Below are 18,600 nucleotides of genomic sequence, written 5' to 3'. Positions count from 1 at the left end.
CCTGCTTTAACCTGAGCCCCCTCCCTGCCTTGCTGGCTGGAGTCAGTCTGACCTCTGCTGGGTAGCATAGGCCATAACAGTTGGGCTCCTGAGCTTGCCAGGGTCCTGCTTTTCTCTCCAGTAGCACCACCCCTGAGTCAGAAGGGCAGCCTGGACATCATGTTTGGCTTTACACACCTATGACGCTGGCCACTTATCTACATGGCTTGAAATGAGGTGCATGACAAGACTCTTTGCTTAAAATAATTCTTCTTGCTTTACCATAATGATTGAAATTTCTACCATTAAAGTCAGAGAATCAGTCAAAAAAAAAAAAAGGCAACATATAGGAATAGCGCTTATTCTAAAAGCAGAAAGATTCAGGGATGGAAGTTCAACATTCCACATTACTAACTCTTTTCCATAGGGAAACTTACTTAAAATCCCTAGAACTCAGGCTTCCTCATCTTTAAAATGGGATGAAAACACCTACAAAACTGTGAGAATTAAATGTTTGTAAAAGAAGAGGATTGGGCACATAGTGGGCACCCAAATATTAGTTTCTTTCTTCTCTTCATTTAGGCAAGTTTAGGGTCTCCAGAAGGACCAATATAAAATCATACATGCGGCCTAGGAGGGGCAGCTCTAATCTAGCAGCTCCCAAGAACATCGCAGCATAGAGCAGTTGGTGGTCTCCATTTCTAAGGTCAGCTACAGCTCTATAAGTCTGAGAGCAGGGTCCTACTCATATGGCAGACAGGTCAGGTCCATGTTTTTGTGGAGAAGGAATTCTAGAAAGGTTCACAGTATGAAGAACTCTATAGATGAGCTTCAAACTGGTTGCCACTGACATCCATTGGACCTTATGGAAAGAAGATACAAAAATACTTGAGAGATGCTGAAAGGGTTTCATGTTTTTGGTGGGGTGGGAGGGTGAGTAGAGAATATGGTGTCATCTATACCTATTTTTTGCCATGGCTTAGTCCCGTTCTTCATTTTTATTCCTTCTGCTCTGGTTTCCTCATGCTTGGAGACAGGGAATACCTAATCCCAATATGTCTAGAGACGGGGTGTGTTGACATCAACCTAGGAAAGGTTGAAAAGGCCAAGCATCCCACATCCCAGGCCAAACTGGCTCCTTTATACACCTTCCATATATTGCCAGAGAAATAGCTTAGGCTCCCTTGACGACGCATGAGAACTCAAAGAGAGCTGTTTGAACCACAGCCTCGTCAAGGTCCACAGTGATGAGGGCTGGGAGGCAAAGGTAAAGGTTAAAGTTGTGCTACTAGTTTGTAAATTGCAGAGAAATGTTTCAATTCAACAGTCAAGAGCTCCTTCAACTTAGTCCCACACTCTTGGCCACATCTTGGCTTCCATTAGTCTCATATAAAACCCTTTTCCACCTAAACAGACCCTTGTTTCCCTGATGGAATGCCACCAACCATTTTCCCCCATTCCCATTATCTGAAGTATATACTGAGCTGGTGAAAAACCTACTTTGGAAGAGCAAATCCGGGCAAATTTCTTCCTAAAATCTAATATGAATAGTAGAAATCTAGTGTCTTTGGAGAAAGTTCACCAACTTGCATCTTTCTGTCCAATCGATTTTTTAAAAATTATTTTAATATGTATATTTTATTTTCCAGCTGGATTCTTTATGATAGTCTATCCAATCTTAACATTACTCTTATCCTTTAAGGCATTTTCAAATTAAATACTTTGATTACCAGAGAAGTCATTAGCAATCTTTTAGTGCAGAACAGGGTCTGCAGAAAAAGCATGGACTTTGGAGACAGACCCACCTTAACATCCCTGACCTTATCTTTTCTGTTGAGTTGTACTCTTGGGCACAGCACTTAACTTCTTTGAACCTGAGTCTTTCATATGTAAAATAGGTATAATTTTACATATCCCTATCACAACATTGTACAGCTTTGTGAGACTCAGAGAAATAATATGTATAGTGCTTGACACATACTATACATTCAATAAAAAATATCTATTTCTATATACTCAAACACTTATTCTTAAGCATGAATAATGGTTTTTCAAGTGTGTTTCAGGGAATCTTCAGGCCTCCTTAAAGGGAAAGGGCAAAAGAGATTGACATAGTGATATTGAGTCCCTTATTATCAGTTTTTTTGTTTTGCTTGTTTTAGAGACAGATTCTCCCTCTGTCACCCAGGGAGTGCCACAATCATAGCTCACTGCAGCCTCAAACATCTGGGCTCAAGCAATTCTTCCACCTCAGTCTCCTGAGTAGCTGGGACTACAGGGGCACACTAATATGCCTGGAGATATATATATATATATGTATATATATATATAAATTTTTTTTTTTTTGGTAGAGATGGGCTCTTGCTATGTTGCCCAGGCTGGTCTCAAACTCCTGGCCTCAAGCGATCCTCCCTCCTTTCCCTCCTAAAGCACTGGGATTACAGGTGTTAGTCATCACACCTGGCCCCTTGATATCACTTTGGCCAGAAGCACCTCCCCGTTAAATGATGTTCTAGGTTCTAGGAGCAAAGCCAAAGTTTGAGTGGCAAAGTCTAAGTGGCATCTCTGGTAAATCCAATTTCCAATGCTCATATCCTCTCTTGGAGAGAGGACTAGTTAGAAGTTTGGGTTTACCTTAGGAAAAGAATGACCTAGCAGGGCTGAATAATTTTCCTATGATCTGTGCCATTTTCAGCTCATAGAGCATAGTCCATTCACTCTCTAGAATAATAGCTAACAATTATAGGTCACTTACAGTGTATTGGGCCTTGTGCCGAACATTTTATACATATTATCTCAAGCCACACAAAAATCTGTGAGGTAACAACTTTTAGTATCATCAGTGCGCAAATGTGGAAATGGTGGCTTTGACCTTTCACCAAATGACACACAGCTCATGGGTGACGGAGAACCTAGACTATTTACTAGCACTTACCTACCCTACTAGCTTTAGAAGATAGTCATTGAAATCTTTCTGTTTTGGTCCATACTTTTGAATCTATGCTACTTATGATGCGATATTCACCTTCCACACAGTTGGTGGAAAAGAAGCAGATGTTTCGGGTCTCCAGAGGGTTCTCATGAGTGAAATCAGGGAAGCGGGACTGGGGCTCTGACTCCCCAGTCAAGGATGAGTTGTCTACCTGGGATGGGAGAGAGGATGGATCATAAGGTGAGCATGGGAAAAAAGGCAGATTCATTTACAAAGACAACATATCTTTATCTGTCACCACCATCACTGACATACAGAGAGAAGCAAATTTACACACCACCATGTTGTCGCCAACAAATTTGCACTTGTAACTTCTCAAAGTTCTGAATAGGTCCATACTGTGCCTCAAGACCATGCTTGGCATGGTCCCATAGCTTTCCACATCCCCTCACCTTACATCCTTGTGCAGAGATAAGCCGGAGGTCAGCAGGGATTCTGTCTCCACCCTTCACTTCGACCAGGTCTCCCAACACCACGTCTTCCACATTAATCTGCATTTTCTCTCCACCTCGAATTACCAGAGCTTGCTATGGGAGGATAGTGCAGGGTCATTTCCAACACTTTCTGCTTCCCCTATCCTACTCCTAGCCTACACTCCTGTATTCCTTGTCTCCTTCCTTCTTACTCCCCTTTCTTACTGTCACCCACCACATCATTCTTGAAGGTGTCTTTGGTAGACTGCAAATTCCTACCATTGATGTCTGCAGGGTCCTTTGCAATGTAACTTTGGTGCTGTTCAGATTAAAAGGTGGGGGTCTATCTCTCCACCCCTGAGCCTAACCTTGGCCATGGGACTTGCTTTGGACCATAGAACATTAGCAAATGTGATGCGAGCAGAGGTTTAAAAAGTGCTTTCATGTTGGGGCTTGCCCTGTTGTTGTTGGGAACACCTCTGCCACTATGTGAACAGGCCGGAGCTAGCCTCCTGGAAGAAGAGAGATCAAGAAGAGAGGGCCCCAGCTGTCTCAGTCATCTCAGCTGAGGCCCCAGACCTGTGAATGAAGTTGTCTCCAACCATCCAGCATCAACTCAGCTCAGCCCAAGCCAGAAAAACAGCCCAGCCAGAGGACTGTGAGAAAGAGAATGTTTGTTGTTTTAAGCCACTGAGCTTTGGGGTGTTTTGTTAGGCAGCAAAAGCTAACTGATAATCTCCAAGCTCCTAGTTCAAAACCACCAGAACACTTTGTCCCAAAACTCTTGCCTAAGGAAAGAATTAGGTTATTTTGATACCAAAGGAGGAAGAAAATCCTGGGCTTTAATGCTAAATGTGATCATTGGTAAACTGTGGAGCACATTCCTTTCCAAGTTTCCAGCCTAAGAACCCTTATACTGTCATATTTCTTCCAGGTACCTTTAAAAAACTTTTAATTGAAAAATAATTTTAAACTTTCAGAAAAGTTGCCAGAATAAAAATAGTACTGAAAACATCTATATAACCTCTACCCAGATTCGACTATTAACATTTCACCCTATTTGTTTTATCATTTGTTCTCTGTTTCTATGTGTGTATAATTTTTCTCCTGAACTATTTGAGAGTAAGTTACACACATCATAATCTTTTATCCTAAATATTTCAGTGTGCATTTCCCAAGAATAAGATATTCTCTTAAACACAATACAGTTATCAATTTCAGTAAGTTTCACATTGATATAATACTTTACTGTCTGTATTCCAGTTTTGTCAATTGACCCAATATATTCTTTAAAGCATTATTTTCCCCTCTGACACAGAATAAGGTCCAGGGCCAGGTACTACAGTTAGTTTTCATGTCTCTTTAGCCTCCTTTGATCTGGAACATTCCCACAGCTGTTTTTTGTCTTTAACATCATTGACATTGGAAGAATCAAGCCTCCTCACCAACACTTGCCTTTCTAAAAAATAGAATGTTCTCATTTGAGGTTTGTATGTGTTTCATCATTAGATTCAGATTATTTCCTCCAAACCAGACTACTTCATAGGTTATGTTGTGTCTGTCAGGGTTTCACAGCTTTTCCGGGCACTTTTAAGGCCTTATCACCAGCCTCACTCAGCTCACTCACTGTAGGATATAATTCTCTACGGGAATCTGTAATTGTGTATTTGGCCATGTTCTATACCTCCTCTCACTAGACCCTCCTACACCAACCCTACCTGCGGCACCATGTTCTTAAAAGACTCCATGATCTTGGAGCTCTTGGCTTCCTGGTAGTAGGAGAAGCAGCCAGTGATGATCACCACGCCAGATAGTACGATTCCCAGGTACAGCTAGGGTGCGGAAAGAAACCATTTGTCAGTGGGTCCATCTCTTCCTCTTCATCCTCAGAAAATCAGCTTGCAAGGGTAACAGCAGTTTCTCCGGGTGTAAGAAACCACAGGACTGAGTTGGTGAGCAGAGGCAGTTGAGAAGAATCTGAGATTGGGCTAGCACTCTTGGCTTCCTGGTGAAGGAACCCTGAGCTATGGTGAGCTGTCAGCAAAATCCCAAGTCAGAGAAGACCTATGTCTTTCTCTTCAGGAAGGCTGTTTATGGGGTGGGGAGCGGACAGTGAGGGAGGCCAGGAGGAAGGAGATGAAGAGGTTAAAATTGTGGGGAAGAGAAAGGGACTGCAAAATGCTCTGATGATCAGTTGAGAAGGTCATCAAAGGAGAGCAAGTTTCTGGGGGAAATACTGTATCCCAGGGAGCTGAACCAGTAGCTTTCTGGATAAAAGGAGAGGGGAACCAGGATGGACCAAGGGCTCTCTTAGAAAGTGATGGGAGTATTAGGGATTTGGGCCAGAGGACTTCAGAGCCAGAGGACTGCTGAGCAGAAGAGCAACAGGCTGAGCAGAGACTGGGTTGCCAGTATTAGTTGAAAAGACTCACATTGTCTTTCATAGCATCCTCATGGAAATACTTCTGGATGCCGTAGGCTATGAAGCAGAGACCAGCACCAGTCCATAGTAGGAGGGAGAAGCCACCAAACAGTTGTTTACAGAATTTGATCCATTCTGGAGTGGTCGGCGGTGGGGTAAGTGTATTCGGTCCATCTCGAATCAGGATTTCCTTTGCCTTTTGGGGGCTATGGCCCTGTGTGGAGAAGAAATAGGGATAGATAGAGAGTTGTGAAAAGAGAAGCAGCTATAGCAAAGGGAACCTATGGTCTACAGCTCCAGGATGGGTCTAAAGACCAAAGAAGCTCTCTGAAGGTCAGTCTGGAAGTTCTTCCTAGATAAGGTGGAATTTAAAATTTGCATTACAGAAGGGACATCATATAGCATGCTTAAATAGGAAGGGTTTTTGTTTGTTTGTTTATGGATTGATTCACAAACCTTTTTGAACTTGAGCACCTCTCTTTTTTTTTTTTTTTGAGACAGAGTCTCACTTTGTTGCCCACGCTAGAGTGAATGCCGTGGCATCAGCCTAGCTCACAGCAACCTCAAACTCCTGGGCTTAAGCAATCCTACTGCCTCAGCCTTCCGAGTAGCTGGGACTACAGGCATGTGCCACCATGCCTGGTTAATTTTTTCTATATATATATTTTTAGTTGTCCAGATAATTTCTTTCTATTTTTAGTAGAGACGGGGTCTCACTCAGGCTGGTCTCGAACTCCTGACCTCGAGCGATCCACCCACCTCGGCCTCCCAGAGGGCTAGGATTACAGGCGTGAGCCACCACGCCCGGCTGAGCACCTCTCTTGAGACCTGGTACTGTGGTAAGGTGCTGAGGCTACCAACACGAATAAGAATAGTCCCTATCCTTAAGGAGTACTAGTGGGGAGATGAATATAGACAGATAATTATAATGTGCAGGGCGAATGTAATGATGAGACATAACACATAATGTTGATAACATATTGACACCCACATTTTGACTCTCCAACTTAGAGGGAATAAGATCTAGTGTTTGGTAGCATAATAGGGTGACTACAGTTAACAATAATTTGCCAGGCGTGGTGGCTCAGGCCCTTAATTCTAGCACTCTGGGAGGCAGAGGTGGTAAGATTGCTTGAGCTCAGGAGTTTGAGACCAGCCTGAGCAAGAGCAAGACCCTGTATCTACTAAAAATAGTAAAAATTAGCTGGATGTGGTGGTGCACGCCTGTATAGCCCCAGCTACTTGGGAGGCTGAGGCAAGAGGATAGCTTGAACCCAGGAGTTTGAGGTTGCTGTGAGCTAGGCTGCCACCATGGCACTCTAGCCCGGGCAACAGAGTGAGCCTGTCTCAAAAAACAAACAAACAAAAAAATCCCAATAATTGATTGTATATTTCAAAATAACTAGAGGAATGGATTTGGAATGTTCCCACCACAAATAAATGATAAATGTTTGAGGTGATGGATATCCCAATTACCCTAATTTGATCATTACACATTGTATGCTTATGTCAAAATATCACATGTACCCCATGAATATGTATAATAATTATGTATCCATAAAAATTTTAAACATATAGGCTGGCTCATGCCTGTAATCTCAGCACTTTGGGAGGCTGGGGTGAGACAATTGCTGAGACCAGGAGTTTAAGACCAGCCTGGGCAATCTAATGGGACCCCGCCTCTACAGTTAAAAAAAAAAAGCAATAGAAAAAAAAAACAAACTAAAGACATGAATGCTTAGATTCTCATTCTAGGCTTGTGCACAGCTTATGTACATTTTCCTTTAAATGAAACTGATAGTGGAATAGAACCTACCAATTCCCATTGGCCTCTCCCCAACCTCCCCCTGAAACATCCAAGGGGTCCTGAGACTCTTTCAGGGGGTCTGCAAGATCAGTTTTCCTACTCACAGTAAACCATCACTTGCCCTTTTTCACTCTCATTCTCTTAAGAGTGTATGGTAGAATTTTCCAAAGACTATATGACACAATACTACACAGGAAAGTATGAGGATCCAGCTATCTTCTATTAAAAAGCTAAACATTTAAGAGGTTTACAAAAATGCAAGATGCTACTAATTTTTTTGTTTTGAAAAATATAGTTATCTGTCAAATATATTATTTATGCTAACGTATAATGAGTTTATTCTTGTTATTTTTAAACAAGTTGAGAAATACTTTTCAAATTTCTCAACTTTAGTTTTTAATATTGTAAATATGGATAGATGTAACTGACATAAGCAAAAGCGCTTTTGGATCCTTGATAAATGATGAGTGTAAAGGCGTCCTAAGGAGAAGCAGCTTAAGAAGCACTGCCCTAAACCATCCTTATTCTCTTATCTAGCTCAACTTTCTTTGGGGTCGTTACCATTGTCATCTTTTTCTAGGTAATGTCCTGTGGACCTTGTCCAGGCAGAGGGAGGAAGGTAAAACTTTGGGCTTAAAGTTAGGGGGCTTGATTTCTAGCTCTACTTTTGTCCTGGCAGCCTCAAAGTCAGAGTCAGAGACCCTCTGCCTCCCTCAGGGAGATCCTTACTTACCTTTGTCAGGTCCACGGAATACTTGGCACTCAGCTCTTCCAAAGTTAATTTGTGATCATCCTGAGGGGACAGTAGAGTCATTGAGGGAGAGGTGGTGACCCCAGGTCATTTCCAGGGAGAGAGGGAGAAACATCCTGGAGGAGGGAGATGGCTCTGGCCTGGGTGGTTAATTCTCAAGGGAAGATGTTAAAAGACATTTAAGTTGAAGGTTGAGCAGTGTTGTCAGCACCCATTTGGGGTGTTCTTACCATGACCACTTCCTTCTTCAGTTCCTCCATGTCTCCCTTTTTATTTTTCCTCTTCCTCTTTTTATGCTTACTAGATTTATGCCCTCTTTCAGGTCTTGGGCTTGGGTTCTGTGCTTGAGGAGTCATCGTCCCTTTTTTCCCTCCAGGGTCCATAGGTATTCCTGGATATAGCTGACGCAGCCCAGCTGGTGGGAAGAAAGCCAAGAGAGTGAAGGGGAGTAGGGGAAGCGGGAGGAAAGAGGGGAGGAGAAGGAAGCAGGGCAGTGGGCAGAGGGAGAGGGCAGGTCAGGTGGTAGAGGTGCAAAAGGGGGAGGGGAGGAGGAAGAGTCTGGAGCGAGGAGTGAGGGATGAGAAGAACCTGGGGCTGAAGAGCGAGGGCCTCAGGAAACAAGAGGATAAGGCATGCCTAAGCGATGAAGATGCCACAGGGTGCTGGGCAGGTGGCAAATGCAGTGGGAGTGAGGAGGCAGAGTGAGCAGCAGGGGCGCTGGGAGCCCCCCCAGCCCCAGGCCCTTTGATTGCCGTGGCAACCGCCCAGGTCTGGCCTCACAAAGGCCTCATGAAAATTCTAACCAAGAGTCCAGAAGTCTCAGTCTTTGGTTTTGAGGATGACTGGAGCAGGCACTACTGCAGAGAGAATTTCAGTCTGAGGACAAAACTAGAATAAGGCCCTTGTGTAGTCCTGAGGACTTCTGAGGCTTAGAGGTACCCCAGATAGCTGGCAAAAAATAAAGCAGGTACTCTGTGTGTAAACGTGCTTTTTAGTGAGGCACACTTCTGCACCAATGTTGCGTTAGATCTTGTCATCTTAGGAGATAAGCTAGCAGAATAGATCAGATCTCGGGCTTTGGAATCGATCCTGGGTTTGAGTTCTGGCTCCTCAGTTTGCCAGCTCGGTGGCTTTGGACAAGTTACCGAACCTCTCCGTGCCTCTCCTTTCTTATCTGTAAAGGGGGTACTGTCTACCTTGTAAGATGGCAAGAGTAAGAATTAAAGTGAAGAATTAAAGCACAGTGTCTGACATATATAGTGTGTGTACAATAAATAGCTTGAATTCAGTATTAGTAGTTTTATTTGTGGCTTAATGTGCAGCTCTTCTCAGTGAGAGTAGAAGTATGCTTTTCCATGTGACACCACTATATTTCCTCATTTTAAAATGATGTATTTTCTCTTCCACTCACTTTCTCTGACATCTCACTAGGTGCTTGGACTGTATTAACTGTGTATGTTTTATGTGTAAATTATACTCTACCTCTTTTGAAGAAGGATCTGAAGCATCTATCTATTTCCATCAATCATTTATGTATTTTTTTCAGTCATACATGTCACAGACATTTTCCTTTTCTATTGTTTGATATTTATTTAATTTCATTTTGGTTGGGCATGCTTCCTTAAAAATATGATTATCTTTGAAAACATCCATCTTGATTCTGATGCAATCCTCCTTCAATATTCAGAAATAGAAATGTTCCCTTCCCAGCTGGGATAAATGATAGTCCATTTCTTTAATAGATTGGACTTTTCTTCTCTATTAAAAATATATAAGATAAAAACTGAAGGTCCTCCTATCCCTCCTCCAGACTCAGAGTCCCCACTGCTGAAGTTACTGCTATTAACAATTTGCTGTGTGTCCTTCCAGTCTTTTTCCTATGTTTATACAAAGAGGTATCTAAAAGAGGATATTTAAAAAATTTTGTACAATCATTCAACTCTCATTTATCAACCTGTCATGTACATAAAACTTATTTTTTCAGTGGCTACCAGGCATTCTATATTCTGTCTTGAACACGATCTTTTATCATTCCCCACTACAATGGATTTATAGGGTATTTTCAACCATTAAAAACACTATTACAGTGTCATCCTCTATGGATACCTCATCCATAGAGGTATCTTTAGGCCCTTAAGCTTCTATTTCTGTAGAATCAATTCCTATTGCTGAATCATAGGGTACAGCCATTTAAAATCTTAAAAGACAGCTGCCAATTGCTCTTTAAAAGAGCTTTACCCATAGATCTATATCCCAACAACAAGATGCAAGAAGGTCCACTCTCCACACCTTTATTACACTGAATGACCTTGATCTTTTACATTTTTGCCATTATAGTTGGTGAACTTTGGTATCTGGTAGTTTTATTTTGCATTTCTTTATTGTCTATGTGAGCATTTTCTCTTACGTTTATTGGCTTTCTGGACTTTATATTTCTTTTTGTGAATTGTCATTCTTATCATTTGCCCAATTTTCCATTGTTTTCTTTTTTATATTGATTTGTACGAACTTCTTGTCATGCACATTGCAAATATTTTCTCTTAGTCTTTGTGTTTAATGTAGATCACAGAATTCTTAAGAATGAGGTTAGAATTAATGTTAAAATTGCTAAGTTCATCTATGCATCATCTATGTGACAACACTTAGCCTAAGCTTGCACATGGGAGGTTCCCAAAAGCAACGTTATGGAGATAAAATCAATTGAAATTATTTTTGGAAACTCCATTTTGTTCCACAGATCTTAGCTCAGAAGTCCACCTGTTTGGAGAGGTCTTCACTGATTGCCAAATCCAAAGGAGCCCCTCCCACCCCAGCCCTCTGTCACTTGTGGTCTTCATAGCACTTTTCACCATCTGAAATTATCCTATTTATCTGTTGACTTGTCTGGTTGGCTTATTGTCTTGTTGACTTGTTGTCTGATTCTCCATGACCCTAGGGACCTTTCCTGTCTTATTCATGGCTGTACACCTAGCTCCTGAAATAGTGCTTGGCACAGAGCAGCTGGTCCACAAATAGTTCCTGAATTGATGTTGAATGAATGATGGGTCTTCAGGTTTGAGCTTAATGTTAAAAGGTTTTGAAAATCGTCACTTTGGTCTGATATGTTTTAAAACCCATTGGGGTAAATATGCTAGTGTCACAGTTATCTATTCATTTGCTTCATAATTACTTACAAAAAACTCTGAGATTCTTGCCTGATTACTCTTGAAGCTGAATGGCACAACCAACATGTCATGTTTTATAAAAACATAGTGAAGATTTTAATTGATATTGGATTGACTCTTTTATAGTAACTTATTTTTATCTTTACTACATTCTGTCTTCCCAAATGGCAGTCAAGTTTAGCTTTCCATGTTATTTATGTTTTTCTTTATTTCTTTCATTGTGCTTTTAAATTTTCTTTAATAAATACTATATGCTGCACACACTAAATCTTGAGTGTAATTTGTTTTGGTTCTATTGTAAATAGAAGCTCTTTGTGCTATGTTTTCTGTCTCCCTAATATTTAGGGATACATTTGATTTTTAAAAGCTGATACTTTGTACCCTGTAACTTTGAACTCATTGCTTCTTGGATTTTTTTTGTTGTTGCTGCTGTTGCTTTGTTTTAGTTTTTTTTTTTTTTTTTTTTTCAAACAGGGTCTTACTCTGTCACCCTGGCTACAGTGCAGTGGTGTCATCACAGCTCACAGCAACCTCAAACTCCTGGGCTCAACCGATCCTCCTGCCTCAGCCTCCTGAGTAGCTGGGACTACAGGCGCATGCCACCATGCCCAGCTAATGTTTTCTATTTTTGGTAGACATGGGGCCTCCCTCTTGCTCAGGCTGGTCTCGAATTTCTGACCTCAAGCAATCCTCCCGCCTCAGCCTCCCAGAGTGCTAGGATTACAGGTGTGAGCCACTGCACCCAGCCTAGTCATGTTCTTTATTTAAAAAGTTTTTATTTATTTAGACCTTTTAAATACAAACTCTTTATTTAGGATTTCAAATGTTCTTGTTATTATTTCTGTTATAGTTACTGTTCTATTAATTTTCTAGACTTACCACATCTCTTCTTTTCTTCTTTGAACATAATTACATTTTCTGATATCCTTTTTCCTCTAAGATTTTAATTAGGAATAGATGTTGAATTTTTACTGATTGCCTTTTCAACATCTTTCGAAATGATTATGTAATCATTTTTCTAGTTAATGTTAGTTGTTAATAACATTTTCCTTGTAATATACTGTCCTTGCATTCCATTATTTGGTAGTAGTCAAATTATTATCTACATTAATTATTAAATTTATCAAGAGTACTAGTCTCATAAAATAGTCTAGGCAACACAGAATTATTTTCTATATTCTAGCACATTTTAAATAATATAAAGATATTCTTTGAGGAATTTGGAAAAAATTCTCCATTAGATCTACTGAAGCCAAGGATGTTTCTGAAAGAATTATTTTGTATTAAATGTCTTCCTTTGATATTGATCTAATCACTTTCTTCCTATTTTTTGCTGCATTCTTAGCATTATGAATATTTAGCATCTGTCTCTGATACAGTATCACATTCCCTATTCTGTACATTAAAAGAAAATATCATGTAAACCTTTCTGCCTAGGTCAGAAATTGGCCTTAGCTTCTCAAATTATATCCAGTAGTAAGATTCTCTCCCCTTGCAGATTGTTGAATCTCTTCAGATCTTTTTTCTTAACCCCCTACTGCGTCTTTAAGATCATGTCTTCTCCCTTTCTCTGGTTCCAATCCATCGGTCTGTCCAGCTCCTACTGCTCAAATGCACACAGATTTCTGGCTGCCTTCACAGCCTCCCAGTCTGCTACGCCACCGGGCTAAGCAGGCTCCCTCTGTGCCCATAAGCTTTCTGTTTCTGCCGGTGCAGACTGTGGCACAGTGGTTAAGAGGGCTGGCCCTGGAGTCAGACTGACCTAGGTTTGAATCCTGCTTCTGATGCTTACTACCTTTGAAACTTTCAACACATAATTTAACCGTTCTGAGCCTCGGTTTTCTCATCTGTAAATTGGGGATAGTCTCCATCTTACTGTGAGGATACTTTCAGTTATCCAACAAATATTTATTAATTGCCTAATGTGTGTTAGACATTGTATTAGATGCTAAGGATAAAGATATTGAACAAAAGAAAAAGAATCCCTGTCTTCATAGAACTTACTCTTGAGGAATCAAAGTATAAATAAACAAACAAAAAATATATATATTTGAATTATATGTATATAGTTTTATATATTACATCCCTCTATCTAAATTTGAGATAGTAAGTATTTATGAATAAAAAAGAATAGAGAAAGGGGTACCAGGAGTGTTATTTTATTTGAGGTGCCGAGTGAGGGCCTTCCTGGCGAGGTGATGTTTCAGCAGTGATCTGAATACAGTGAGGAAGCCAGGCATGTGCAAAACTCGGGGAAAAGTGATCCTGGCAGAGGGGCCATCAAGAATAAAGGTCTTGGGGTAGGATCCAAGAAGACTATACAAATGAAAGTTTGACATAGTTATGGCACAAGCAGAGCTGCAGTTAATGCTCCTACAACCGCTGCTGTCATCACCACCACTTTTTTTTTTTTTTTTTTTAGACAGAGTCTCACTCTGTTGCCCGGGCTAGAGTGAGTGCCGTGGCATCAGCCTAGCTCACAGCAACCTCAAACTCCTGGGCTTAAGCGATCCTACTGCCTCAGCCTCCCGAGTAGCTGGGACTACAGGCATGTGCCACCATGCCTGGCTAATTTTTTCTGTATATATTTTTAGTTGTCCAGATAATTTCTTTCTATTTTTAGTAGAGACGGAGGTCTCGCTCTTGCTCAGGCTGGTCTCGAACTCCTGACCTCGAGCGATCCACCCGCCTCAGCCTCCCAGAGTGCTAGGATTACAGGCGTGAGCCACCGCGCCCGGCCTACTGCCACTCTTAGAGTCATAATAAAGAGGCCACAATATGGCCTGGGTGAGAACTGACTTCTGACCATTATTGTGAGATCCTTGTGTCGATTGTGAGAGCCGGTGTCTTCCCGTCTCTCGTTCCCAGAGCCCCCTGGAGGAATGCATACCACCCTTCCATTTCTGGTACACAAGCGTCCCTCCCTACTGCCTGTTACATTCTGTCCATGAAGGTTTCCGATGGCTACTACTCAGGTGAATTTCCAGGATTGCATCCAGGTTACCCACATCCCTAAAGACAGCACCCAGAGCAGGGCTCTGCATGCAGTACAGACTGTTATTAATAACCAGTGGTGGCCCTCAGGGCCCTCAGCCCATTGTCTCCTTCCCCCACCCCCTGTCAAGATGAGAGTGGCCTGATGTGGGTCTGGAACAGAAAAGGCAGAAGTGGTCCTGAGGATTTGGGCCCCCGTAGACTCACAGGCCTTCCTCTGTCCCGGACAAACCATCGTGGCTTGTGCGGTGGGATCAGCCATGGGGAGGGAGGCCCCTACTATATTTTCTTCTAGGTTATTTTGCAACCAGACGTCTTCTCCTCTGGCTTTCTCCACTGGCGTCATCTGCTCCCAGATGACTCCCCTCCTATCCCTGACACTTGCCCTCTGTTTGTTGCTTAAGCCAACAAGCCAAGTTCTGCCACAGCACACATCTCAATACCACACTTTAGGAGGGAGGCAAGTATAAAGTATAGAAATCTGAATTATGAAAGAGATTTCTTTTTTTCATAAAGAAATGCAACTTTATTATTTTCAAGTACATATGCAGTGCCTCAAACTAACATTTTACAAAAGGTCACCAGTAAAGACCCTGTAGATGTTTCTTTAACAAATACTTGAGGATTGATGATAATTAGCCCATGCACTCACTACTTCTAAATGGATATTTCTAAAGTGCCTGAAAGTATTGTTTTAGATAGACTAAATATGCCACCCCAGAAATACTGTTTATGCTCTTAATTTACTAAACAAATATCATTTTTTTGATTGTGCAAAGATAAACTTTTGTCCACAGGTAATAATCTCAAATTAATGGGGCCCAAGTTAATATGGTCTCCCATTTGGATTTCCAAGCCCAAGGCAATGACTCCCTTCTAGGTACTTCTGATAAAGAAAAATTCCAGTGTAATGAAATAGTAGCCCTGGGGATTGTTTATGGGCCTGACCTAATGTTTGTCTTTTGTGCTTCCTTCCTTTCTGCCTTAGGTCTTCCATTTCCTTAGGTGTCTCTCTCACTTGAGTGGCTCATCTAGGTCTCTGCACAGGGCATTCCCAGTGCCTTCTAAGCCAGGCTTAGAGAATGGGCAGAGCTGCCTGCAGAGCAAAAATGTGAGGTGGGGAGGAAGTAAAGGAAGTAAGGAAAGAAAAGTATCTCCCTTGGGAAACTGAAACCAACTCCCCATCTCAGGGGGAGAGGGCACAATGATCATCAGTGTGAAGGACAGCCCTGCCACTTGAGGTCAAAGAAAAGTCTCCTAATATTTTCCCTCTTGTTGTCCAAAGGTTCTGACCATGTTCATGACCTAAGCTGATTCTGCATGTTCCTGGAAGATGGGAAGGTTCTGGGAACTTCTCCACCCCAATTCCAGCCAATGGCCAGGGAATTCCTTTCCCAGGGCTGGCTTGGCAGTGCCCAGGAATGACGCAGGTTCATCAACATGGGCATGAGGGGGAAGGGAGTGGGAGGGGCTGGGAAAGAACTGGCAGCTATCCCCCTCGGAACAGCATGGAGCTTCCGAGGACCTAGTATTGCAAAGGGTGGGGTGTTCCTAAGCACATGTAATCGAGAGAGCTGGAGCTTCAGTGACCTCTGGGCCTCACGGACCAAGAGGACCACTAACCCAGGATCAGTGGGGAACTCCGTGGTGCACAAGTGTGGCATCTCCGTGAAGCTCCCCAGATTGCCTTCTGGTCCGGCCTCTGCTGCTCTGATGAGATCTGAACTTGGTCTGCTGGTAGTGAAGGCCAGGACACAGAGCTGGAGCCCACGACGTCTATCTGGAGACTCAAGACATGTTAAATGTCTTGTTCGTGGTGCTATTTCTCTCCTTTCCTCTCTCCTCCTCCAGCCAGCCCCACTCCAACCTCCCACCAGTCTACCCAGCTCTCCTCTCCAGGTCCCTAACCAGCTGTGACTGGGAGAGAAGCAGCTTCTGCCACCAGCTTCCCGTTTTGGCCTCAGGCTCTCTTGCATTTACCAGAGGAGCCTTCTGTGATTTCAAGGTCTGAGGAGGAAGCCGATGGGACTGAGCCAGGCAGGCAGCTAACCAGGGGTGAAAGTGGGAAGCAGAGTGAGGCTGGGGCAATAGAGGGACACTGGATGATCAGAGAGGCTTTCCTTCTCCCTGCCTTTGGATGTTGATCTGTTATGGTAGGAAGGGGGGTGAAGGGATAGGGGATGGGGAGGGGTGGGGTAACCTTCAATTCATTAGAAAAAAGTAGACAACATAGTGGCATAGTGGAGTGGGATGGAAAAGGGTCTAGGGAGGGGCCCTAACATGTAATGTCTAGTCTGATCATTCACAGTCAGGTCAACAGGGCAATCACCCCGAGCTTATTCACCCTCTCTCTGCAACTTAGCCTGCTGAGTTGCCTCATTGCCTCTTCCAAAATCCCACCCCATTTTTTCCATCCCTTTCCATCAACATCCCAATAACACCTCCAGAGCTCCCCATCTTTCCCATGCCTGGTTCTCTTCTTCCAGTGGGCTCAGTAGTAGGTCTCCTTTTCCACCCAGCCTGTTAGAGAGATTGGGGGTGGGGGTTGCAGTGTAAGCTTAAGAGGAGGTAAGAGATCAATCTCCTAGGGGCTCAGGTGGCTGAACCAGGAGCCAGAAGGCTGGTAAAGGGGGCTGAAGGGAGGCAGCTGCAGAAAGGTGATGGGGGTGGGGGGAGATCCAGTGAGCTGGGCCATGGATTAGAGGAAAGGAGGGTGAACCTGCCATTAGGAGAGACTTGTATTTAGCACAGTGGAGGGTGGGCCTAATGTAGGCCAGGGAGCAAAAATGCAAATGCCCCTAGGGCCTCTTCAAGTAACAAATGAGTGTCTAAGGGAGCAGCTGTCCATTGCTGCTGTGCAGAAATGTGGCCATGGGGTTGAGAGCTCTTCCGAGTTTTTTGGAGAAGTCAAATTCAGATTTTATGTGAAAGCACCTAAATTTTAGATATTGGGCTAAAAACCCACACATGCACAAAATATTTGGCAGGTCAAAGCATGCAATATCCACGGACTGTATTTGGTCTGTAGGCCATCCCTTTTTAACCTTTAGTAGGCAATCCAAAACACTTGTTGGGAAAAAACCAACTTGTTGGTTGGTTATGCCTGGGAATCAGGAGGCCTGGGTTCTAGTGCCGGTTCCACTACTCCTTGCTTTATCACCCTCAACAAATAAATTCACCTCCTCACTTTGTCTGTAAAATATGGCAGTGGACTATGTAACCTCAAAGGGCCCTTCGAATTCTGATGTTCTGTGATTCTAGGTGGAAGGTAGAATTACGGGTTAGGTGGACCATTTGTGAGTTAGGTGGGACTTGGAATCTGAGAGGAAGAGCACAGGGAGAACAGGTTCAAAAGGGTCAGGGCGCCTGGGACCCGGGAGCGCAGGATCTGAGGGCACTGAGGAACGAACGGGAGCAGCAATCACAGTGGGAGTGGAGTGTGGGTTTGGAACCCTGGAGGGGTAGCTGGCGGTTGGGCTTTGGACTTTGCTGGGGGTTAGGGTGGAGTGTGGAGGGTCTTACCACCAGGATATCGCCGCAGGATGAGCTTTCGGACCTCATCATAGATAAAGATGAGAAGGCTATAGGGGAAGGCACAGAACCACCAAGTGACCCTGAAAGCAACAGAGGAGAGTGTCAGGAGCATCAGAGGACACGGCTGTCCACATAAAATGGTTCAAGCCAATCGGAACTTGGAGCCTAGAAGGGACTCAGGGCTGCCTGTGCCATTCACGTGGGCTACCCTGAAGAGACACTCACTTGAGTGGGTACATGCGGAGGGCCACACCCATGCCCGGGCAGTAAGAGAGAAAAGCAGCCAATGCCGTCTCCTCCAAGAGCCCAAAAATCAGGATCTTGTTCCTGGAAAGACAAAGAAAGGACAGCAGGTAGTATTTGAAGGGGAGTCGAGGAGGGAGAGATCTAGGGACACCCCTGGGGGTGGAAGGGGAAGAGGAGAGAAGAAATGTGAGGGAAGGGGTATAAATGACATCATCCTATATATCCTCTTCCAACATCCTCTACTCTGTGTAACCAAGGAAAAATATTATTTTCTTTTTCTGCTTACTGAATTTACCTG

At 43.1% G+C, this 18,600-nt stretch overlaps 2 protein-coding genes across 4 annotated transcripts in view; both read right to left on the bottom strand.

Moving 5' to 3' along the window:
- Positions 1-8,747, bottom strand: part of LOC123635183 (sodium/potassium-transporting ATPase subunit alpha-4) — a 30,359-nt gene extending 21,612 nt beyond the window's left edge. Inside the window, exons 1-6 of the mRNA XM_045547076.1 lie at positions 8,595-8,747; positions 8,347-8,406; positions 5,817-6,020; positions 5,103-5,216; positions 3,364-3,498; positions 3,005-3,122 (exon numbers count right to left, since the gene is read on the bottom strand). Coding sequence (XP_045403032.1) covers positions 3,005-3,122; positions 3,364-3,498; positions 5,103-5,216; positions 5,817-6,020; positions 8,347-8,406; positions 8,595-8,747 — 784 coding nt within the window. The remainder of the gene's footprint in view (positions 1-3,004; positions 3,123-3,363; positions 3,499-5,102; positions 5,217-5,816; positions 6,021-8,346; positions 8,407-8,594) is intronic.
- Positions 8,748-15,024: 6,277 nt separating this feature from the next.
- Positions 15,025-18,600, bottom strand: part of LOC123635182 (sodium/potassium-transporting ATPase subunit alpha-2) — a 31,720-nt gene continuing 28,144 nt past the window's right edge. For 2 of the 3 annotated variants that reach the window (XM_045547072.1, XM_045547074.1), the window contains 3 exons: positions 18,282-18,383; positions 18,045-18,136; positions 15,025-17,042 (listed from right to left, as the gene is read on the bottom strand). In XM_045547072.1, the coding sequence (XP_045403028.1) occupies positions 17,014-17,042; positions 18,045-18,136; positions 18,282-18,383 (223 nt within the window). In that variant the 3' untranslated portion in view covers positions 15,025-17,013. The remainder of the gene's footprint in view (positions 17,043-18,044; positions 18,137-18,281; positions 18,384-18,600) is intronic. The other variant, XM_045547073.1, reaches the window with a different exon arrangement.

The sequence above is a fragment of the Lemur catta genome, chromosome 3 (assembly GCF_020740605.2).
Source record: "Lemur catta isolate mLemCat1 chromosome 3, mLemCat1.pri, whole genome shotgun sequence".
NCBI lineage: Eukaryota > Metazoa > Chordata > Mammalia > Primates > Lemuridae > Lemur > Lemur catta.
The sequence above is the reverse complement of the archived record's forward strand: the minus strand, read 5'-3'. Positions and strand labels throughout refer to the sequence as shown.